General features: G+C 43.7%; 1 protein-coding gene across 5 annotated transcripts in view; it reads left to right on the top strand.

Moving 5' to 3' along the window:
• LOC126524341 (polyamine-transporting ATPase 13A3-like) overlaps positions 1–24,830 on the top strand; it is a 358,071-nt gene that overhangs the window by 277,757 nt on the left and 55,484 nt on the right. For 3 of the 5 annotated variants that reach the window (XM_072287406.1, XM_055067260.2, XM_072287407.1), the window contains 7 exons: positions 1,900–2,057; positions 3,828–3,929; positions 4,149–4,228; positions 5,429–5,471; positions 11,862–11,971; positions 15,656–15,752; positions 22,392–22,464. In XM_072287406.1, the coding sequence (XP_072143507.1) occupies positions 1,900–2,057; positions 3,828–3,929; positions 4,149–4,228; positions 5,429–5,471; positions 11,862–11,971; positions 15,656–15,752; positions 22,392–22,464 (663 nt within the window). The remainder of the gene's footprint in view (positions 1–1,899; positions 2,058–3,827; positions 3,930–4,148; positions 4,229–5,428; positions 5,472–11,861; positions 11,972–15,655; positions 15,753–22,391; positions 22,465–24,830) is intronic. The other 2 variants (XM_072287409.1, XM_072287408.1) reach the window with 2 other exon arrangements.

Genomic DNA, 24,830 nt, shown 5'->3' with positions numbered 1-24,830 from the left:
GATCATGAAACCGTGACTGCAGGTGCATTGGAGTGGCTGGAGTCGAAGGCAGCCGGATAGGCGGCCTCGATCTCACGCCGGACGATTCTGGCAACATCGCCAGTGTTGTTGGTCCGAGGAGCGTCGGCACAGGAAGATGTCGTAGGGGTGTTGGGCAGACGGGCAAACTGCTGGTCAATACGTCGGCTTTTAGCGAGTTCCAGGTGGCGGCTCTCTTTTATAACTGCATCTACCATCGCCACGTTGTTTAAAACGAGCAAGTTGAAGGCGTCATCGGCAACGCCTTTGAGGATGTGGGAGACTTTATCGGGCTCAGTCATGTGTGCGTCAACTTTGCGGGACAGAGCCAAGACATCCTGACAGTACGTGACGTAGGGCTCTGTTGACGTCTGCACACGGCCGGAAAGCGCCTTCTGCGTGGCAAGTTGGTGACCGTAGGGGTTGACGAACAAGTCTTGGAGCTTTTGCTTAAGCCAATCCCAACTGGTGAGCTCATCTTCGTACGTCCGAAACCAAACTCGAGGTGTGCCACCGAGGTAAAAGACTACGTTGGCGAGCATGATTGTAGGGTCCCGCTGGTTATTGCGGCTGACGTGTTCGTAGAGGCTGATCGAGTCTTCGACGTCTTCCCCATCTTTGCCCGAGAATACGCCAAGATCACGGGAAGCGGGGAGAGTGATGTAGGTCGTCGAAGTGGCAGCAGGTGTTGGAGCTGGCGGAGTCGAGTTGTCGTCGCCAAGAGCCATAAAGGAAGGCTCGACGTACCGTCCGCTGCAAAGCTTCGTGACGAGGTACAGGGAACGTCCACCTCCACCAGATATGTTTCGTAGGAAGACGCCGACAAAAAGCTATATACAAGTATATTTACAAGAAAATACGCCGCGCTTGGCCAAGAGGAAACAGCCCGCGCTAGCCTCTAATCGTCGTCGTCGTCTTCACCCTGCTCGCCTGTTTGTCATCGCAAATACTAGTCCGTACCAATATGTCAAAAGGCAACGCTTTGACAATAGCTCCGTTTTCGAAGCATAATAACACTTTTAGATGTTCTTTTTTCCTAGACGAATTTAATGGAATAAACGTATTACTAACTTAGCAGTCTCACAACCATTCATAAACATGTTTGCCTCACACCTTCACCAGTCTCATACTGCGGGTTCCATTTGTAATTTATTGCAGCGTTTGGTTTATGTGCTCGTTTTAAGTGAAGTGTCTGATCGCATGCAACCTTGCAAATGTAAGTCAACCCTGCTAGAATCCTACATGGTGTTGTATTTATAAAGAACTAAGTATGGCGGTATCTATATATATCTGTATAAATATATAGATTCCGTAGCTAGCATAGGCAGTGATAATTTCCCTTTTATCTTGCGACGCAAAAACTGACATATTGGATGCCAGGCTATACAGGCTTCACCAGAAAGCAAGCATTTGTGAAGGTGTTAACCAAAGTCAGACTCAAAAATAAAAATCATGTGAAAGACACGAATGCCCCTTTTTGTGCGTCTGTTCGCCTGCCACTGCATAATTTGTGCAGATGATTTCGTGCGAAACATTGTAAGTGATAAGGTGTGGAATATTAGACATCACTGCACCTTCGTCTCACCTTCGCTAAAACTGTAATAACTTTCCATGTGAGCCCTTTGCGAAAGGACGTAAAAGAAAGTGAGAGTGCTGCGTTGAAAATTTGAATCTGGGTCCTAGCTATGCTATTGGGGCTGAGCTATTTCCCCAAAAGTTAGCTCACCCCCTGGAAGGAGGATAGTTTTCTGGCATATGCCATTAAAGAAACGAAACCTCTGCGAGCTAAATAGGAATCGCGCTCTGCGTTATAAATAAAACTTGTGAAATTTCTAGCTTTGCCAAGTGCTTGGCCCAATGGTATACTGGGTTGTGTTGCAGGAGATCACCTGATGACAGCGCTCAGCGTGGCACGCGATTGCGAAATGATTTATGGTTTGGCCCGGGTCACTATCCTCACCGCTAGTGCCGACCGCCAGTGTTCAACCGCCGCTGTAGACTTCAACGAGCTATTCTCTGACAGCACCAAACATTTTAAGGTGAGGCCTATATTTACCCTGCATATCTAGTTCACTCACATCCCTTCTATACTAACGCGTTTGCGAAGTGGTGCGCTGCGCCCACAAGAGTGGTACGTCATCCTTGATTGTGATAGCGTTTAGAGGATCGTTCGATTCACGTTTGCGCTGTCGTCGTTGTTGTGCTGTCATGGAATCGACACTAGTGCTCGCACGGAGGGTTAGAAGGTCTCCAGAGGCGCGCACTGCGTTTGGCTCCAGAGCAACGGAGCCAAGTGCAGCGTTCTGGATTCCCCTTTCATGGCCCAAGCTTTGCGCACCGAAAGCACTTTAGCGTTCTTGCTGGGCAGCTGTGTGCCAATAACGGACCTTGGTGCATTACATTGGGCGGCACGCCGGTCATATCCCCCCCCCCCCCCACCCTTCTCGATATTTCTGCCTTTGCATGCGGCCTTCACTGCCTCCCAGCCGTCCCTTCCTCCGAACTTCCGTCCCCGGTCAAGTTTGTGCCCCACCCGAAAAAAATTACTCGATACGCCAATGGGCATAACACATGGGCTGACCGGACCGGACAGTAAACGTCAAGGTAAATAAATATACAGAATGATCATTTAAAGTTTTATGGAACTTGTAATTATCTCCTGTTGCAGATGACATCGTTCTAGTTGTTGAGCTTGTTAATTGGAGAGGCATAGATTGCTTGCATGAGAAACCGAAACACATATTCAACTAATTTTAAAAATCACCAACTATGTTCTTAGTTACGTTGCGGCGCCTACTGAAATTTACAAATTGTTGCCGGTGAGCTTACAAGACTTATTCACTTCGAATTAATTTCCAGAATTACACCAGCTCGGCGATATGCACCATCAAACTCGGCCTGAAGATGCACTTCTGTTTCACTTATTTCTTAACAGAATTCTCTTTTTTTCATTCAAGGTCAAAAGTATCTCGAACACCCGTGTATTTCGTCCCACAAATTGGGAAACAACGTCTCGAAAGTGGAATACGGCACCCGCTATGAACCGCGTATGTTCTTCAATTCTTCAGCTTTCATTCAAAGTTATTACGACGCGGTTTCTCACAAAAACATTGCGGCAACACTATTTTTTTCTGTACTCCACCAAGTGGGCCGCAGCGCCTTCGCTGGTTGGAAAACGACCAAGCGTTCAATAGAGCATCTTGTAGATCACCTCTACCGTTTAACGACGCGGGACCTGCTGACGCTACTTTTAACGTAGCTCCAGGCGAAGCCGTTGCCGTGAAGCATTTGCAAAGCTAGGCCAGCCAGTGGCCAGCAGCACCTTCGTTCTGCTCTTGTGAGGAGCGTTGTTCGAGTCCACCGATCACTTCAGTCAAGGAACTATACCTGCTGCTGCTCGGTGCTAAAAAGGAAAGTTTTACGCTGCGATTGTTACAGACCTGTGTATCATAGGCATGCGTAAACAGCGTGACAACCTGAATTTCTTTTCGAGCTGGTGAAATTCTTTGTAATGATCGGGAAAGTGCTCGAAATTGCATTTTGTGCGGGCATACTGTGTTAATTCTGCACTGTTTTCTGCTCGGAGACGCACGAGTATCGCAACAAAGCAGTGATGGTAACAATATCTCATTTACGCAACTTCAGCGCAGACATATGAAATATGTTTTATTTCCCGCTTCCTACATATAGAGCTTGTTTCAGCAATGCACGTAAATGGTCGTATCAATTTTTTCGCTTACCGAGGAAGCGACGCCGCCGCCCTTACTACCGTTTCCGAGGAGAAGTGTTCGTGCCATTGGTCGTTGCAGATCCCGACTGCTGCGTGCGAACGGACGGAAGCGGTGCAGTTCGCAGTGGACGGCCACTCGTTTTCAGTGTTACGTTCACACTTTCCGGACGTCTACGAAAAGGTGATTTGGCCATTGATTAAGTTTTTTAGAGGCAACACGGAGGTGGAACTTACGGAAATCTGTTGAGAGAACGTGTTGTGATCGAATGACGTGGACGTGGTAAAAGCCACCATTTTGACGACCATCCCACAGGATGGTCAAATTTGGACTTCTCATTCTTTTTCCAATTAATTGGCCATTGAGATTATATTCAGCACGTTTTTTCTGTCCTTCCGGCAGCTTCTTGTAAACGGAGTGGTATTTGCAAGGATGACACCTCAGCAGAAAGTCGAGCTCGTGGAAGACCTCCAATCCATTGGGTGAGTGCAAATTTTTATGTGTTCTTTATTGCTTGGGAATATAACTTCAATAAATGATTATTGTTTTACTACACTGCACCTCTGCTGCAGAAATATATTGTTCAACGATCATGCTTACCCCTTTACAGAAGAGTGTTGCTCTACTTGAAGTTGATCTTTAAGTGCATCGAGTGAAAGGCATCTCCGACCCGCTCTTGATGTAGTGCTCACTTTTCATCATCGCAGCTTCATAATTCCGAGATGACAAGTTTCTCGAAAAGCAACATATCAGTCGTGCTTTCCCGGTTTGACTCTGAAAGTGCCTGATTATAAAAGAAATTCTGCCAGAAATCATCGTACGATGACGGTCGACGAAAATGCGATTAGCACTCACGCAATGTGGCTACATACACACCATAGTGCTAACGTGAAACGCGTCACGTATGCAGCCGGGCTCCTCTCTCGTGCTTCCCAGTGGACGCGCTGAGCAATCTAGCGGCACCAATTCAGGGCCTGCAGCGTGTGTGAATACTCCATGTGTACCAGCAAACCTTAGCCAAGCTGTACAAGGAAAAAATAAATGATTTAAAAAATGTGGTGCAAGATACAAGTATAAGAGCTCCAGTGTTATGTTGCCAGCGTGCTGTCAACGGAACACCATAGCTCTAATACAGTATATTCCACTGTGTGTTTTTTTTTTACATTTTCTTTTGGTGTACAGCTTGGCTAACGTAAACTGGTACACCCTGTATATTCAGACAAGGTGTGGGACATGAATTACATTCCACCAAGCAACGGGTCATTTTTTTTCATTGAAGAGCGGCACATGGCTTGTGTCTCATACCCAGTGACCCAAGTTGGTCTGAGGGTTGGTTTCAAACCCGCTTTCTTCAGAACAGCAGATCAATTTTCTCTCTCTTAGACTATGGACTATCCAGCGATCCAAGTTGGCCGGCAAGTGGTTCGAGAGGCAGATAGACCTAGGAAACTGCGTGAAGTAACCTACGAAGACTAATCGCACTACTTTAGCTCTAGCGAGCACGGAGCGTTATTGAAGTACGGTGACAGTGACTCTATCGAACGACGATGATCCGTAATTCGATCATTGCAGGATATGGCTCTAATCGAACCCTTTTTTTTTAATACATCCGGAAGCACTTTCTAAGCAATTACGGGGAAGAATGAGTCGGCAAACGAATGTTCCACCACTCCATTTTTCAGATATGCGGTCGCAATGTGCGGTGACGGTGCCAATGACTGCGGTGTGAGTACTTTAATTTTTCTGCTTCTACCAGCATATAAATAGAGCCCTATGTCTGTGCAAATCCAACCGTTCGCTTCTTCGTTCGTTTTTTTCTTCGCCATTCATTAAATGGGAAACTAAGAACATAATGTACAGAAAATGTGAGCATTAACATATATTGTAAAACCTAAATAAACATAGGTTTTCCAGACAGATAGGGTTGCAAATAAAATAATCGGGTAAAATTTAGGTTTTGCATACAACCCCTAAAACCAGTCAACGAAATTCAAGCGCCGTGCGTGAAAGAGCCCAAGAATTGCTTCATTACCATTGCTTCCAAGTGAAGGGTAATGTTCAAGCAACGTGTTAAAAATGTTCGTACCACGAATTGAAATTTCTCTTGCACAGTACCTTGGCATGGGCAAGTCGGTACTTGTAGAGAACCCATGTTATTGATGCGAAAGTGTCAAATGACCCATTGAGCGAAAAAGCCGGCGTCTGTGATCTGTAGCAGCGAAACGGCACCTAAATTCGCATTGCCATTGGCTGCGACGCCACGTCACGAATGCTCCTCGACGCCGCAGAGCGGGCGAAAAGGAACGCCTGCTGTCTCGCTAGCGCGCCAGGTGTCGCATGAGGAGAGAGGGACAAAGGGAGCTACACTAACACTTTTGTCCCCTGCCTGATTTGATAAAGTTCTATTATTTCTTTCTCTGATTTTTCATCGGATTTTTTCACAAACTATTTGTTTCAAAAGCGGCGTGCACACATCTCTAACAATTGTGGGCTATATGTCCACTGCACCGATTCTTAACAATCAAGCTCTGTTGTGACTTACCCTGTCATTATAACAACAGCGCCTTTGCACTCTAAATTGCCGTGTTTTGGCAACTCAGAGGAACTTGTATACTATGCTTAGGGGGAGGAAATCAACTATCCAAAAAATAACGAGTTATGATCGAATGACTGAAAGAAAGGCATATGTAAAGTCTGTTGTGGCAAGGCCTATTTGTGGGGTTTTTGATTGTAGGCTCTCAGTCCTTTACTTGACCAGCTTAAGTGGGCAACAGCGTAAAGCAATAAACTTTTCTCGGAGTGAGGGGCCTGTATCACACAGGTGTATCCGCTTATCATTCTCGTTGCCATATAAACCAAAACATTGTTCCTGTCGTTGAAAAAACCCTTGCGTCAGCGGTAAGGCGCTAATGGTGTCGTAAAGCACGTTCAAAATTATTTTTCTGCATTCCTTGCTATTGTCGGGGAAGTTCGACTTGCGCGTTAAAAAGCGTGATGTTAGTTTTGATGTCGTGGTCTAAACACTCTTTTCAACCGAACGTTTCATGCAACTAGCACGCAAATACGAATATTTAAACCCGGCACGCTTTTGAGGTGCATTATCCCGATGTTTGCACAATTAATGTCAAGCAATTCCCGAGGCGCACGAATCTTTTTTACTCAGAACTACAGAAAGCTTAGCTAGTCGGTAAGGACCCATAATACCAAGATTCATAATGTAAAAATGGTTAAAGCGTGCAGACGCGGACACTAGAGAAGAGAAGTGGACAGGACCAACGCCGACTGTCAACTGAAGGAAGCACTGAGGCGAAAAAAGAAAGAAGACACATAACTCACCTGCGCATGCTCTCGAATGGTAACACCACGTATCAATCGAGTACACGTGCTGGTCTACGTGAGAGGTAATTGTTAAGCCATTTGATCTCTTCCTTATGTAAGGTAATCGAAGGCTGACTGACGCACGCACCTCCACCATTATTGATATGCCATGCCTCGACCATAAGAAGCGTATCTTCATTTCTATGCATGTACAACATCGCGCATTCAGCTAACTCAGGCGTGCAGTTACAGTCTTGGCAGTCTTCGCAGTGTAATGGAAGATTAGAAGCTTTAGGTCCTAAACACTGTTTTAAACCTAACAGAAAACCCGATGGCGTTTTAAGCCTACCGCGCTGCATAACCAGCTTTTTCCCGAAAGAAGAAAAATCGTGAATTGAGTTGTTGAAGGATAGATAATTAAATGTTTGGACGAACACCAGGCAGCAATATGGTGCTCAAGCTCATTGTTGAGTTTAAAGGTTAAGGTTGTTAAAATTTGTCACGCAACGAGATAGTAGTATCATCTGCGTATAGTACACAATGTGCCGACTTAAGACAAGTGGGTAAATCATTAATATAAATAGAGCGTAGTAAGGGATGTAGTATGGAGCCTTGTGGTACACCTTGGTTAATAACTTTAGTATCAGAATAAGCACCTCCAAAAAAAAGAACTGTTTGTTCTCTATCATGTAGGTAACTTTTTAGGAGATTTAGTACTGGACCGGTAATTCCCAGGGCTTCTAGCTGAGTAAAAAGTATGTTATGAATAATTGCATCAAAAGCTTTATTGAAGTCCAAGAATACCGAGCCACCGAAGTTACGCGTATCAATCGAGTGACGAATGTAGTCGGTTAGGGACATTGAAGCTAAGTTAGTCGAACTGCCAGCGCGAAAACCAATTTGAGAAGATTGCTACAAATTAAATGTTTTAAGTAATTATGTAGGCGCTTACAAAATAACTTCTCAAAAACTTTACTAATCGACGATGGAAAAAAAGATAGGACGATAGTTAAACACCTCCGTTTTATCACCTTTCTTATGTACAGGAATAATTTTAGCCCTTTTAAGCGAAGTGAGAAAAGTACCACATTTAAATATATAAATACAGAAACATTATCTAAGCCAGGGCTAGTATTCTTTAGAGCTAATAACATGGAACATACCACATCTGCAGTTACGGGAAAGAGAAAGAAAGAATGATTGCAACGATAAATGGGATAAGTAGTAGCCTTATGATGACTGCTGTATATATTATAGAAGTAATCACTGAAACAATTTGCTATGCTAGAATAATCAGTATGAGTTTTAATGTTGTAGTTTCTTTTATCAGCAGTATTACCGGACTTAGGTAAGTTCATGAACGCCTTAAGAAGTTGCCATTGTTTTCTTGGGTTGTTTTTGTGTTTTGCAAATTCATTTTGGTAATACTGTCGTTTAGACTTCTTTAACTAAATTAAATTATGGGGTTTTATGTTCCAAAACCACTTTCTGAATATGAGGCATGCCGTAGTGAAGGGCTCCGGAAATTTCGACAACCTGAATTCTTTAACGTGCACTTAAATCTAAATAAATCTAAATCATCTAAATGTTTATAGCGTGCCGTTGTGCGTGCATTGAAAGGTTTCTTTTTAGACTTTTTGTATAGGTTTCCTTTTTTTTCTCATGCTAGTCAGTAAACCTCTTGTTACCCAAAAGTTACCGGGAAACTAAAATTTTTTTTTGCATCTGACCATAGTGGCGTAAGCGCGAAGGGCCTGTAGAAAGATGAAACAAACCTTTTAAAGAGGTTGATTGGGATCGTGCAAGGAGTTAATTACAGACCAATCGGTATTTGTTATACTGTTGACATAACTATCTAGGTCACAATTGCAGGAAAAGGAGCAAGGCTTGGACTGAGGTATTTCGGCTTAAAAGGAGACGAATATTGGGAAATTTTCTATGATCTGAGTATCTATGACACTACAGTTTGGAGTTGGCGCGATGTTAAATGGAGCATGGTCAAGAAGTAGAACATCTAGTAGGACAGATAATTATTGATTCCAGTTCGAAACCAGCAAGAGAGTCTGCATGAGCTGTTACACTTCTGTTGTCGACGTCAAGTAAGTTGATGTTAATATCACCGACAATTACGACTTGCTTATATTCAAGAGAAATTTTTTTCTCGAAACTATGGAGAGGTAACTCAGAGAATCGGGAATAGATGAAGAAGGGGAGCGGTATACACAACCAAGAATAATACTGTTACGATTTTGAGAATGAAGCTGTGAGTCAGTTTCAATCCATACCGACTCACAGTGATTTACATTAAGAAAAAGATCGAGCCTACGCTTATATTTAATATGAGGTGAAACAAATATAGCAGAGCTACCGTATCAATCCGAAATACGATGGCAGTATTCTGCTTGGTATGGGCGAAAACTGTACAAATCACTATCCACATTATCAAGCCATGTTTCCGAAACGCAGATAAATGAAAACGAATGATTAAGTGAGTCAGTGAATGCAGAAATGGTATCATGGTTCTTGTGCAAACTTCACGCATTGATATGAAGAATACAGTTATTAGAAGATGTAAGCAATGGTTTGACTTCCGCTGGTGATAGCAAAGGCATGATAAAAGTATTCGGGTACGAGTGTGCAATCAGTCCGCAGGACAGGAAATGCAACGATAAGCTACGCCTGCGTAAATATGCGAAAGTCAGCCTCCGAGTTTATTCCGAAGACACTGCTATCAGTTAATTTACGGGCTTCAATCTGGCAATTTTCAGTCCATAAAAACTGCCAACTGTTCTCATTTTCTGTGCAAGGGCCTTGCTGAATAAACGTGTTTTGTCAACTGTGAGGCGTTCGTTAATGTAAATGGGACTATCTGTTTTACCAGAAAAGCCAATCTGGTAGCATCGCAGACGAGCTTTGCGAGCCTTGCGAAGAAATTCATTCTTCTTGTTACGTAAACAAAAACGAACAATGATGTTCCTTTCCGACATTTTGCTGGCAACGCGATGAACTATGTCAATGTCTCCAGAAAAAATTGGGCACTCAATTGCATCGGCAACCTTCTTCAACGCAGAGAATTCCTTTCCTTGTGATGATGGAATGCCTGTAATTTCGGTGTTATTTATTCTTCTGTACAGTTTCATGTCTGCGATTCACTTTGTTAATGCTTGATCCTGAAAAGTTAACGCTTTGTTAGTAGTTACAAGTTCATTGATGCGGTGTCTCCGCGGGTGGTTTTCTAGAAATTCCTTCAATGTACTTAAAGTGGACGCTGCTTCGGTGGAGAGAGAGCGTGTTTCTGCAGAAATCAGGAATTTCCATTGGTTCAAAGGTTGCTCCTATTCTTAGTGATATTTACCTGAGCAAGGTTGACAATTATTCAGAGAAGGCCTTGGGCGATTGTGTAATTAACGTATTTTGTTACGTTGATGATTACCTGATTTTCTGCAATAGGGACAAATTTGATTCCACTTTTACCTCAGTAAGTGAGCAATTAAACCTAATGGAGGAAGATTAAAGTTTACCAAGAAATTTCCTCAGAGACGCGTAATACAATTTTTAGGCATTTCCTTGGTATTAGAGCAACATCACCGTGTGTTGGCAGTACTCCCCTAAATCTTCGAAGCCATTGTTAAACTTTCAATCCAAACATTCCAAAATAGTAAAAAACGGAATTGTCATGTCTCGCCCAAAGTCTTCTCTCACCAGATCGTGCATGCACAAAGTGAGCGCCAGTTTTCATGCAGATCTCCGGCGCCTATTAGAAACAGGGTATCCTAGCGTAGCAGTGGCCACTGTGGCTGAACGCCTAGAGATGTAGATTTCGAGGGGGACGGACATGATTACAAGAAGGCAGTAATAGCAAGAAAAGAGTAGTGGCTATTCCTTACATTCATTCAATATCGCACAGGCTTAAGTAAGTTGCAAGTAGATATGGTGTTAATGTTCTTTTCACCGCCCCCAATAAACAAGGTAAGATATGCGCTGCCGTGCAGAGAAAAAAGGAGCAGGTGAAAGGCAAAAAAGAACAGATATTTGTCCACTGACGCGCACCAAGAACAACACTTTTATTGACTGTCGTATGGGTGTGGTACATAAAGTCCCCTTTAGCTGTGGCCTTTTCTACGTAGGGCAATCGGTGCGGGGCGGTGTATCAATCAGAAGCTAATGGAACATAAAAAGACGTTAACCGGTGGATTGCTTTCTAATCTTTCCTTACATTGCCAAGACTGCCAAGATTGTAACTGCACGCCTGAATACTACAGGCATTCTACATATTTTAGAGGCATTGGAATGAAGATACGCGTCTTATGGTTGATGCATGGCATATCAATAATGGTGGAAGTGCGTGCGTGAGTCAGCCTTCAATTACCTTACGCAAGGAAGAGATCGAATGCCTTAGCAGTTACCTCTCAAGTAGACCGGCACGGGTACCCCATTGACACGTGGTGCTACCTTTCCCGAGCATGCGCAGATGAGTTATGTGACTTCTTTCCTTTTTCTCCTCAGTGCTTCCTTCAGTTGATAGACGGCGTTCGTGTTGTCCGCTTCTCGTTTCTATTGTCCGTGTCTGCACGCCTTACCCCTCCTTTGCATTATGAATTCTTTCTTTCTCTCCGAAAAAGAAAGAAGACAGAAAATGCGAAATGAAGTTTAAAGTTATAGTTCAATACCCATGGCTCTACTTTTTCATCCGTAGGTCACTAATTAAATGCTGTAGTATAGATGCGAACGGCTGACCGGTTCCTCTACAGCTCTCTTTCAACCTTCATCAAAAGTTATAAACCCCGCAACGCTCAGGCTCTGAAGGCGGCCGATGTGGGCATCTCCTTGTCGGAAGCCGAGGCCTCCGTAGCTGCTCCTTTCACCTCAAGGCTTCCCAGCGTGGCTTGTGTACCGACTCTCATCAGGTGAGTCGCGCTGTCGATGGCATTTCCCTGGCAAATCACTTTCACTAATTTGATCTGACAAACAGCTCAGAAACAATGAGAGACAGAAGAAAAGGAAATTGTACGAAAACCATCGACGATGATTGCCCATATATGTGAATTTTCTGAACGAATGAATGAACGTTTTTTCTTATTGAGTTCGACCGTCGACTACCGCCGAAAACGGCTGAAGTAAGTAAACAAAGCTAGGAGCTTTAAGGTGGGAGGCAATAAACAAAAAAGAAAGCTTCTTTTTTAAGATCAAAATCCAGGATTGAAATACCTTTTTTTTCCTGAATATGCTCTCCCAACTATCTAAACTGCAAAAAACCATGATGCATTTTATTTTTTCTCAGGTAATTTCTGTCATAAAATGTATTAAAAGTGCTAGTCGCGCCAGCAATGATAAGTAACCTATGAATTGCTGAATTGAGTAAAGCTTTAGCATTTATGTAGCGAGCTACAGAACCTATGCAATGAACTGCGATTAACGTAATGTGATGAATATGAAGGAAGTAGCGTTGGAAAAACTAAGCCAAGTGAATGTGTATGCCCATTTGGAGCAAATTTATTTCCAAACTGAGCTGTAAATTCAGAAACGCTGCATCTATTTATTTTGTGCTAGCTTGTTATACACACCTCTAAGGGAGAAAGAAGTGGGCAATATTTAATTTCAAAATATTCGTTAAGAAAAGAAGTTATCGCATATTGCGTAGCATAATGTAGCGTAACTTTTAGTTTTGAAAAAAACGTACAGAAATGTTTCAAACCATGTGAAATATGTCAAAAACAACACATAGGAGCTTAAAATGCACCACGTTCATAGCTGAGGTCCCATGAGATTACTAGAGCGTCCTTTTGTTCGTGTGACTGCCCGTCGACAACATAATATAATAAAAAAAACTGTGTAATATCCATAAAAATAAACAGTACTGATTTTTGGAGCCAATGCAATCTCGTTGAAGTTTCGTAATACGAGGGTATGGTTTGGAAAATTCGCCCTAACTCGCAAACTAATCATTATATGAACATAATTTCTTTTGCAACGTGTTTCCAGATGCTTTGAATGCAGAAATTGTGATATATAAAAATCAATCTTGCGCGAAAAAGATTACTTTTGAATGTGACCTCCTACCGTAATTCAACGAACACACACCACAAAGCGCTTCTCAGTGTTTGTCCTTTTCGGTTCTCCTATCTGGTGCCATTCTTGCGCTGTTTTTACCATCAAAAGAGATTAGTAAACTAGCCAAGTGTTACCCGTTTCTGTAATTTGCTTCACTCTTTCAATAATTTTTAGCTTCTCATTTTTAGACTCAAGTTTAATATAAAAGGAGGAGCTGACGAGTCATTTTCGACTTTTAAACTACGCGAGACTGAATACATGAATCTGGTGACTTGTTGGTATAAATTTTTGGGCACCAAGACGATTACGCCGCTGCTGAAAATTTGCACCAATACTGAAGTAGAATATACTTCTTTATTGCAATACCCGCTCTGTGTTCTGTCTGACGGAGCTCGGCGACACCATGTGGCTACACCGTGCAGGTCGTTCTCGTTCGTGACTCCAGCGCTAATGCGGTAGCCCGAGAGCTCGCTAACGGGGCGCCATTGGAAGAGCTGTCCGACCCAGGCGACGCACAGACAGAGCCGCTGAACTACACTGAAACTCTACAACATTACAGCGATAGCAGGAGACACTTCCCTCCATCACATAATTCCCTTAACCGAGAACACGCCGTCGCGTGGCGCCAGCTTCAAATTATTTCATTTCCATGTCTCTTTTCACCTCTTCCCCTTCACACAATATCCCTCATACTGTCCCTACTGTGGAGCAAAGCCCACAGTGTATCATTGCACCTGGGAATGCCAACACCCTCCAGGTTACTCCCCTATTCCTTCATCTTCCTCCTGGGAGACTGCCCTGACCAGTTTAGTCCCGCAGGAGCAGCGACAGCTCATCCGGCGGGCACGCGGAGTGGCGCGAGCCAATGGGGCCCTGCACTACGGGCTCCACTCTACGAGGAAGTCACCTCGTCTCATCACAAATAAATGTTTTTTCTCTCTCTCTCCACTCATCTCGAAAACCATCCCGTCCATTTGCGTTTGCAATGCCCGAATAGCGGGCACGCTAAAGCTCTGTTTTCTTGCTGGGGAGCGCCCAGAATGGCACGGCCGGAGCAAAACTTGTCAGCGCACGCAATATTCCCAAATGTTTCCCATAGGTTGTGGCCTGATCGCACTCACACGGCTGCGGCTTCCTAGGAGTGATTAGAACCAAAAAAACTTGGCATCAGAAGCGGGCGAAATCGTTGTAGCAACTGTAACAGCTACGGAAGGTAGCTTCCGTCAATAAACCTCTTCAGCTTCCTAACCCTGCAACTAAGTTCCTAGCGTGCATCAAATATTGTGTTGGTGCGGTGATGGCAGCGCACCTCTATTCAACAGTGTGTCCCGCCATCAGCTCGAAGGCCGACCTTTTGCCATAATGTGGGTGCCGAAAGTCCCGGTTTTCGCACCGCCTGATAAGTACTAAAAAACAGGTGATTTTGTGCGTTGTGTCCAGCATAACTACTTAAAGCTTTCTTCCGAAAGGATGCGCAATTTTTTTTCTAGTAATCCATAAGTTCAGAATCAATGTCTGCGTTATCCTTCTTTTTTCTTGTGTGTTTTCTATGCTTGCCTTTAAAACCACACATCCTCGACAACTCGTAAACCTATCTGTCGTTTTAAATGTATTTAACTGCAGAAATCATACCGCAATCTGGGATTTTGAAGTAAGGAAAAGGGGAAGCAGCGAACATATGCTGGACTCTTGCTGATACTTATTGAAAAAATAACAGAATAATGAGAAATAGAACAGAAAGAAAACAGCAGAAACAAAATCATGGCTGTATAATATAATGTCACGGGACGAACGACGATGATTTCGTAGCTTCCTGAAATGAAGATAAGGTTATAAACAGTAAGCTTATGTAGTGACGTCATCATGGCTTTCACCTGGCCTAAATGACCACTAGCTAAATGTAAGCAGTTCTAAACAAGTACTCCTCACATATTTGATGGAGGTGCGGAATACGTCGCCTTTCTCGTCAACCAAACATGGAACTCTGGAGCAGTGGCACATTGGCCTCCGCCGTCGCAATGCAGCAGAAAGCGAACCTAATCTGAACCGACCTTGGCCCATAATATTCCATAACTCGACTTCGTTATGCATATCTGTACCCCACGTTTTCTTTTATTTTTCATATTAGATGTATCAATGTGTCATTAATGACTTTCAGGGCTATTGAAACACGTGTTTCTTCCACACTAGCGCTCATAAGCGTTTTTTTTTTTATTTTTAGGCAATGCATTGAATAGAAAAATATAGCCCTCTATGGTGCTATGGCATCACTTATGATATAGCCGCTGCAGATGTACATGAACACACCGTAATGCACAAATGCACGTACGCTAAAGACAGCCGTCGTTGGGCAGCAACAGAAGAATTTGACAGTACGGACAAAAATACGATACTATTTCAGTCAAGGTGCGCTCATAAGTTCCGACAGCACGTAAAACTTTGCATGTATTGTTACACATGAGCAGCTATCTAAGCAACAAGCTTTCAGTATTCTTATTGCTGACTTCGATGACGTCGTTCCTCTCTCTCTTTCATTTTAGGGAAGGCAGATGCGCTCTGGCTACATCTTTCTCCATGTTCCAGTTCATTTCTCTGTACAGCGTCATTCAATTCCTCTCCGTCATACTCCTCTACAACGTAAGTACCAAGGACCAGATAAAAATGTTATAAACTATAAAAATGCGCTATGTAAGTTTCGATTGGAAAGGTTTGATGAAAGTGAAAAAGACGCGCAGTTTCACACGAAGGGCCAAGTATTCACAGCGATAGCAAGGTTTGGCATTGCGCTGGATCTCCCCGTTTGGCGTTATAACAATACGCAGGGGCGACATGGTGGCAGCACGTAGCAAGTGAGGCAACTGCGGCTGTGCCCCAGAAACAGCGCCCAGGAAGCTGAACATTTTCGCATGGCGGCCGCATTTCGATGGAGCCAAAATGCAAGAACGCCCGTGTACCACGCTTAGGGGGCACGTTAAAAAAACCGTGGTTGTCAAAATTAAACCGGGATGCCCCACTGCGGCGTGCCTCATAATCAGATCGGAGTTTTACCACGTAAAACCACAGAACTTAAGTAATTTAAAGCCTGATTTATTTATTTTTTGTCCTTGCCCAAATCTTTGAGAATATTTTTAGAGCAGAAGAATTAGAAAATAGGCCTTTGAGAAATTATGCCTCCGACAGAAAGTGCCCCTAAAACGTCACAGTCCTATTGCTTGAACGAATCGATAATATACAGAGGGAAAGTCAAAATACCAAGTTAGGTGATAACACAACTACGCTATTGCACAAGTTCAATAAATTTTAGCACCTGCTACAGCGGAGGACGTGGGGCTGCTGAAGGACAAACGATGTCTACTTACTACGAGTTTTAAGAGTATGACTAGCTTCAAAACGCTCCTCACCAATATTTTATGAGAAAAACGAAGCCGTTTCGCGTACTTAGATACAGCTGTGCGCAAGGAAAGCTGTCTACAAAAGTAACAGTTGGGACACCGACGTATAGTCACTGCTTGTTTGGAAACCGATGTGCCGTCGGCGCTTGTACTCTCGGGATACTTGCTGGGAGGACATGCTTTCAGTATTGGCTTACGTCTCTCCGACACTTGCAACACATTCCTTAGTGTTATTACTGGAGAGGTAAATAATATGATCTTGTTAACTCGCTATTCCTACGTTTAGGCTGACTCTACAAGCTACACTAAACTGTTTAGCTAGCACACCTCACGCAAAGAAGTTGCGCTTAGCCGAAGCGCGTGAGGCCATGTGCTTATTGGGTTTCACATCGCAAACAAAAACGGGGCATACGCGCTGCTGCTTTAGCAGCCGTGGATATTGACTACCATCATATTTGCTTGCCTCGAATAAACTAAGCCATCCGTGACGCCAGGTGGCGAGTGGTAACTGCACGCTGTTTCTTATTTAGCGACGGTTGACTGTTGGTTCATGACCAGACGAAAACAACGTTACCACCCGCGATGGGATCAGGAGGAGCTCTGCGCTCCTTTTTGTCTCGTTGCGGCCAATAACACTCTTTTCATCTTATCTCCTTTAATTTGTATAGGTGCACTGAATAATTCACCGCCATAATATTGTCACGTGGTGGTGACGTTAAGAACACAGTAGCAATACCGTGAAAGGCAAAACTAGATTTTATTGGGCGAACCTGTGCCCACAAAACAGACTACACTTATAGCACAACGAAAGCGGCGCACACAGTCGGCGATCGTCGAAAATCTGATCAGCGGGTCAAGCGCGTCGGTTTTTATAGAGCAGTCGTCGAATGTTCCAGACTAATCGCTCGGACCCGCGTGCCTTCCACAAAGTTCTACACCATTCGCGTCACGTGATGAAATCAGATAACTTAAGGTTCGGCGACAACAGACAGCGGATAGAAGCATCGATAACTTTCCAGAAACTTCGGACACATGCAGGCGCGTCCACGCTGTGCGATTACTTTTGTTAGGTGGCGAAAGGTGGTTGCCCGATAAAGATAAGTACACGTGTCAATATCGCAGTATTCAGTAATTTTTTTCAGTGCCTATTGTAGCAATTTCGTCCTTCGTTATGCCAACTCATCGCGGCTCACCGAACAAGTAACTATTATTACTTTACAACTTTCCTCCACCCACCTCTTCCCATAACACTATGGAACGCTGGCTATACAACAAGCTGTGCAATACCAGGTCCTCAGCAGCACTAATCGAAACTATAAGTAACATGGAAGATTTTCTTTGTTATTTTGGGGGGCATTATTATTGCCACCGTGTTATTTTGTATGTTTTGTAGAGAAGAAAACATGAATAAATGTGATATGCTCTGAGCTTACTGGTGCCGTCCTTGACGTGGTTGCACTTCAGCTACGTCATTCTTCACATATCTATTTCTTTTTTTTCGACGCTACAGAACACATGAACTTGCGTCACTGTAAAATGTACATACTAAAAGCAATGACGCTTCACTAACTGAAGCTGCATTTCTCGCTTCTCTGTGTTTTAGCGGTGAAGAGCCTTGTGTTGGAATACTGTTCGCCACGAGGTCGAGCTACAGGTGGCGGCACCGTTGCCGCTTTAATGTGGATAGGCGGTTGGCGGCGCCCTTTGAAATGGACGCTGCGGCGTTTCGCTGCGAACGATTTAGCCCAATTTTAACGTAATTAAAAGCACTCACTGCTGTGAAATTATACATTGTCCTATTATGCTGCTTCTTTGGATTAAATGCGCCAAGAATTCTTCTCTGTCATTTTTCTTTCTTTATTTACTTAGAAGAAGCTGAAATGCCTGGGTGGCATTGCCTTGTCGCCTTTTGTGCACGTGGCGCTTGCGTTCCGCCTGTGTTGCTTAAACTGTTGCGCAACCTAATTATTACTGCAACCACTGCGAATCTTAGACGGGTTATAAAGATGGGAGCATCCCTGTACAACGAAATTAAAGTAGCAAATTCGCACTTTGCATCACTAATTTTAGGCATACACCACGATTTCTGACTCCTTTTTCTTTTTCATTCCCAAACGTGATCAGGCGTGCCGTGATTGCTTAGGGGCTATGGTGCAGAACTGTTAAACCTGAGGTCGCGGGATCGAATCCCGACGCAAAGAAGAATGGCGCGAAGGAAGAGGGAAGAGACAGAAAACGTGCGCTGGTCCATGTTTTCTAACTTGCCACTGTTCGTTCGCGCCATTGTTCTTTGAGTATAGAACACGCCCAACAGTCGTACTTCTAAATTCAATCCCGCTCACGGTTGCCGGATCTCGATGGGGGCGAAATGCGAAAACACCTGTGAACTTAGGTTTAGGCGCACGTTAAAGAACCCCAGGTGGTCCGAATTATTCAGGAGTCCCCCACTACGCCGTGCCTCATAATCAGACCTTGGTTTTGGCACGTAATATCTGAATTTATTTTTTTAAACGCGACCAGATAATGAGTTCAGTTGAGCAGGCTAAGCCACTGTGAGTGACAGCACGTTATCAGAATTCCCAGAATGCTTCAGAAGAAAATATTTTTGCCGCAGTAACACTAAAAAGCGTACTTCAACTACAAAGCTGCCATTGTATTGTTGCGTGCAAAGTGGTCATTATTTGAGATGCTATCATTGGGTTGTTTTATTTCATCTCATAATAGCCGCTGTTTACCATCAAGCAGACAACTTCACACTGCGCAGCGAAGAGAAGTTATAGTGAGTGTTCTTGAATTCAATCTTATGAAGTCTTGCGTTTAGAGACTGCCATTACACATTATCCTCCATAATACCCTGTTTTACCGTTCCTATTATAGCAGCGACACAAAACACGAAAGCTCGCGATTACTTGAAAAAAAAATTATGGGGTTTTACGTGCCAAAAGCACTTTCTGATTATGAGGCACGCCGTAGTGGAGGACTCCGGAAATTTCGACCACCTGGGGTTCTTTAACGTGCACCTAAATCTAAGTACACGGGTGTTTTCACATTTCGCCCCCATCGAAATGCGGCCGCCGTGGCCGGGATTCGATCCCGCGACCACATGCTCAGCAGCCTAACACCATAGCCACTGAGCAACGCGATTTACTTGAGAAGCAAAATAAACTTACCCTCGTGACATCAGGACCACGTAACACCTCAGGTCACCGCGTTACCATTAAACGGGAGTTATGCAATTATGGCAATTATCATGATGTCTTTATCGTAGTATAATGTCTATGAAGCGAAAATGGTTGCTTGCTAAGGACTAATCTTATTTTTACTATTGAGTGATCAGAGATTGCGGAGAATGAAAACATTGCAACAAGTCGTAAAAGCGCGGCATTCACGGGCCGCTGCCGAAACTTGGTTTTATTTAAAACAAGCAACAATGCTTTTTTGTGCTTTACGCAAAACACAAAGCAACAATAAAATTGGTATGACTGTGGCGAACAGAGGGTGAAACGGTCACACAGCGTGCATAAGACATGGGCAGTCACTTATCCTTCTACAGCGTCGAGACAACAACGCAAGGCTAAATGCACATCGTCAAAAAACGCAGAACAGCTTTTATGGCCACGATTCAACCGCGGAAGAAATGGTTTTAAATATATGCACGCTGCACGCGCACATGTTAGTACGTGGGGCGTAACAAAGAACGCGTAGCGGGATCCCCACTGCCCGTTGTTCAGGCAGCACCCGTCAGGCGGCGACTTTGTGCGATATCGGGGCCAATAGCCTTCGTTGCGGCTGACTGTTTAGCGGCGACTCGTAAGTTTTTGGTCGTCTACTCTACGGAGCAGAAAACATCGCACGACTTGCTTTTTCAGAAGGAAAGTGTCACCTCTGTCGCAGTGAAGAGCTAATGTCTTTATACAAGACTTTCTACAAGCAACGCGTCCCAACACGACGGACCGTAGCGCAAGAAATTTGCGGACAATATTGATCCTCACAAGTCTAAGGATGTTGCTAAGCGTACTCCCATATGAAAGTGTTCTGAGCAAGGCACTAAAGCGTACTGACTCGTTTTTGTCTGTTAACTCAATATTGCCGTTTCTAGTGTTGTCCAGTATAACTGGATACAAAGTTTTCATGGCGCCTCAATAGGAATTTAAATTTTAGCACATGCAGCCTTAGTAGGACCCATCATAGAAAACGCTAACATTGTTTGACATCCCTATACCCAAACCAACCACATAATACTTGAGAAAATCCAGCAACTTGCTTCCAGGTTCATATTTAATGACGATCGTCGTTGTTACTCTCCGACAAAACTATGTAAATTCGCTGGGCCTCCGGAGCTGGAAAAGCGAGCGGAATATGAGAATAAAGTTTTTCTTCTTAATGTTCGACAATCAAATAAAAAGCTGTGATAAATATTTTCAAGCAAATACACACGAAATATCCTGATACCGACACAGTATAAGCTCTCACTCTACGATAGTATGGAAAGCTTTAAGTATAGTTTCTGCCCTGTCGAAATTAAACATTGCAATTATTTGCCGGTCTGTTTTGTCACATCAAATTCTACCAATAAATACCAGAGAACAGCCCTTATGCGCACGTTCTTGGGTTGAGAGTCCGCGTAAACACGCGTACGCGCTCGTGTCACTGTTCGCGCATTCGTCGTCGTATTCTTCAATAGCTGGCTCGTATGCCGCTCATCATGCTAGTGTTCTCATACAGCCCCTCGCACTCGCCACAGTTCCCGCGTCCATCGTCGTCTTCTGCCACAGCTGGCTCGGACGCTGATCATCATGCCAGTGTTCCCATATTGCCCCTCGTGCTTGCGCCATTGTTAACGCGTTCGTCGTCGTCTTCTTCCACTGCTGCTTCGTATGCAGCCGATCATGCCAGTGTTCCCATATTGCTCCTCGGGCTCGTGCCACTTGTTTACGCGTTCGTTGCCTTCTTCAACAGCTGGCTCCAATGCCGCTCATCTTGGGAGCGTTCTCATGCTGCCATGCTCTCTGCGAAGGCTCTGACGACACTGGCCCGCTTACAGTTTCAGCTGTGATTTCGGTCTCAAATTATTTGCCTCAATATATCGCGAAATGATAACACGTATACAGCTGTGCTCGAATTTCGCATTAAGGTGTATCCTAATCACTGGACATTTTAGAAACTCTAATTCTTCTTGTCTACCCTGATGCTCTATAATAAATGTGTTATCATGTTCAGGGTGGTTTGTTTGCTTGTTTGCGTTTTCCTTTAGTTTGCCTCTTTGCTTGTGCTTGTGCGCTTAAACCCCCGCTTTAGATGTATTAGAAAAGAATATTTTTTTTGCAGATGCACTTCCTTTTATGTACGCTATTCACTCCTGTAGCAGCCAGTAAAAGGCTGGGAATATGAATAAAGGCAATGAAATGAAAAGAAACCAAGTGGCCTCTAGAAAAAGTACAGCGTGATCGATTCCTCTCATCTGGCTTCTACATCTTGCTCTGGTGGAGCAAAAGCAATGTATATTTAAATACATGCCCCATCCTGTTCCTTCCTTCAGTAAGGCTTTGCCTCTAGCACTTAAAGCCATAACCTGGGCACTGCGCTAAAGACCAGCTGTCAGTTGGGCGCTTTCTGGAAAAGAACACCGAAGAGGTCTCCTTTAAATCCTCTCGACTGCCACAGTACCGCATTCTCGAAGAAGGCAGGGTTGCATGTTCTACGAAAATTTCTATCACGATGCCAGCATGCTTGCGGGTACCACTCGTTCTTTTCTGTTTAATTTCTACAACCGCTTTTCGACATCCCATAAAAATCTTGAGACAACCTTGGGGTTCTATGGCTGCAATCTTAGTAATAGTTTATAGCTACTTGTTTCGTTAACTCTGTTTTTCTTTTTGTGCAGGTGCAAACAAATTTTTCAGATCCCATGTTTCTCTACGTCGACTTATTTGTGATCACTTCCCTTGCTATTACAAGTAAGTAATGCTGTGACATATTTTTTTTTACGTTACCTCTCTCACCTTTGTGTGTGAATTCTAGGTGCGCCGAGTCTACGTGCGCCAATGGCTTATACATTTGTGAGTGCTGTGTTCTCGCCGCGCAGTTTGCGTTGAAGCGATGGACAGCACGAAGGTCACTTAGTTAATTTGGTCTCGCAATCGGTGATTCGCCTTTCGGCCGACACTGTGACTTTTTTGTGGTCGACAATTTTCTCTTTAGCACATTTACTCAGAATATAACGTTTCGGAAGTCGATTAATTATTGTCTCATTATCATCATCATAAGCCTACTTTATATCCACTCTGGGACAAAGGCCTCGCCCTGCGATGTCCTATTACGCCTGTCATGCGCCAACCGATTCCGACAAGCGCACGCGAATTTCTCTGTTTCGTCGCCCCACCTCATTAATAACTACTTATGTAATTATGTGAAATACAGTAAATAATGTCCGAGTTGCTTCGATCGACCGCCAACGCCATTACCTTCGTTCTGTCAATCGATGCGACGCGTGCACATTTTCTTTTTGGTACAAGATGCATGCGACATATGGTATAACGACTAATACAACTGACTGCAAAAGTTATTGCGCACTTATTTAAATATATTGTTAGATAACTGACCAGTTAATTATCAAGGCTAATTATTATATTTGTGCACAGAATGCATACAGAGATGAACATACCCGTACAAGTCTGCGTAAGACCTTGTCGGACTATAGATAATTAATGTTGCGTCCACTTGAGCTACTGTAGCTCGTTTGGCAGTTTAATCTGAAAGCTATCGTGAATTACTGGTATTGCGCGTATTCACTGCTGTTATCTTCCCGAATCAGCAAAATTGGTTTTGTAGGACCCGCTTTCTTCCTTTTTGCTCAATTATGGAATTCTCGTACGTGCCACAACTGCTGCAGAAGATATCTCTGAAGCGGCACTTCCGCAGAAGAGAATTATGTGGGTGAATTCGAAGGCTCCGTACACACTTCCGAATTATTCTAAAATTATAATATTAATCAAATAATCTTCATATATAATTAGAAACTCTGCTGTTCTTTTAAACTCCAACTATGTATTAAAGAGAACTCATTATCTAGGTAGGCGCAATCTAGAGAAAACTGCCCACCGTAATGTAGTTGACTTGTTTAACCATGGTTAGTAAAAAAAACATATCGGACAAAGTATGGAAATCACATGTTTAATCGTATCTTGCCTTCAATACTCAGCAAATTGCACTTCGAACAAAACACTATCTGTGGTCTTACGCTCAACGAGATTAAGAAATATATCTTTATATTTCCGGTGGCTTAGGCTGAGGCTTAGTCACTCATGGGACCAATTGCAAAGCATGCTCACTGACTGGAGAACCAAAGCAGAAGGGTGGGTCTAAAAATTAATCTGCAGAAAACTAATCTAATGTTTAACAATCTCGGAAGAGAGCAGCAGTTTACGATAGGTAGCGAGACACTGGAAGTGGTAAGGGAATACGTCTACTTAGGGCAGGTAGTGACCGCGGATCCGGATCATGAGACGGAAATAATCAGAAGAACAAGAATGGTCTGGGGAGAGTTTGGCAGGCATTCTCAGATCATGAACAGCAGGTTGCCATTATCCCTCAAGAGAAAAGTGTATAACAGCTGTGTCTTACCTGTGCTCACGTACGGGGCAGAAACCTCGAGGCTTACGAAAAGGGTTCTACTTAAGTTGAGGACGACGCAACGAGCTATGCAAAGAAGAATGGTAGGTGTAACATTAAGGGATAAGAAAAGAGCAGATTGGGTGATGGAACAAACGCGAGTTAATGACATCTTAGTTGAAATCAAGAAAAAGAAATGGGCATGGGCAGGACATGTAATGAGGAGGGAAGATAACCGATGGACATTATGGGTTACGGACTGGATTCCAAGGGAAGGGAAACGTAGCAGGGGGCGGCAGAAAGTTAAGTGGGCAGATGAGATTAAGAAGTTTGCAGGGACAACTTGGCCGCAATTAGTACATGACCGGGGTGGTTGTAGAAGTATGGGGGAGGCCTTTGCCCTGCAGTGGGCGTAACCAGGTTGATGATGATGAGTTCCGGTGGATGCATTTGTTGATGATCTTTATAGTTTTCAGTACCTTGTCTATCCCTTGTTTTTCAGTGCTTTGTCTGACCATTCACCGACATACGGCTCCTCTCAGTGAGATTGTTCATTTTCGATGCTTCGGGGATTTCAGTGAACCCGACCTTGTTATGATCATTGATGGTGTATTTTGCTTCTTTCAAATACATGCAGATAATAATGGATGGCCTTTAGGGTACACAAATGAGCCTCTTGGGAAGAAGTTAATGCTTTCAGGAGAATATGAAC

This window comes from Dermacentor andersoni, chromosome 3 (genome assembly GCF_023375885.2).
Source record: "Dermacentor andersoni chromosome 3, qqDerAnde1_hic_scaffold, whole genome shotgun sequence".
Taxonomy (NCBI): domain Eukaryota; kingdom Metazoa; phylum Arthropoda; class Arachnida; order Ixodida; family Ixodidae; genus Dermacentor; species Dermacentor andersoni.
This window is presented reverse-complemented; position numbering and strand designations above follow the sequence as displayed.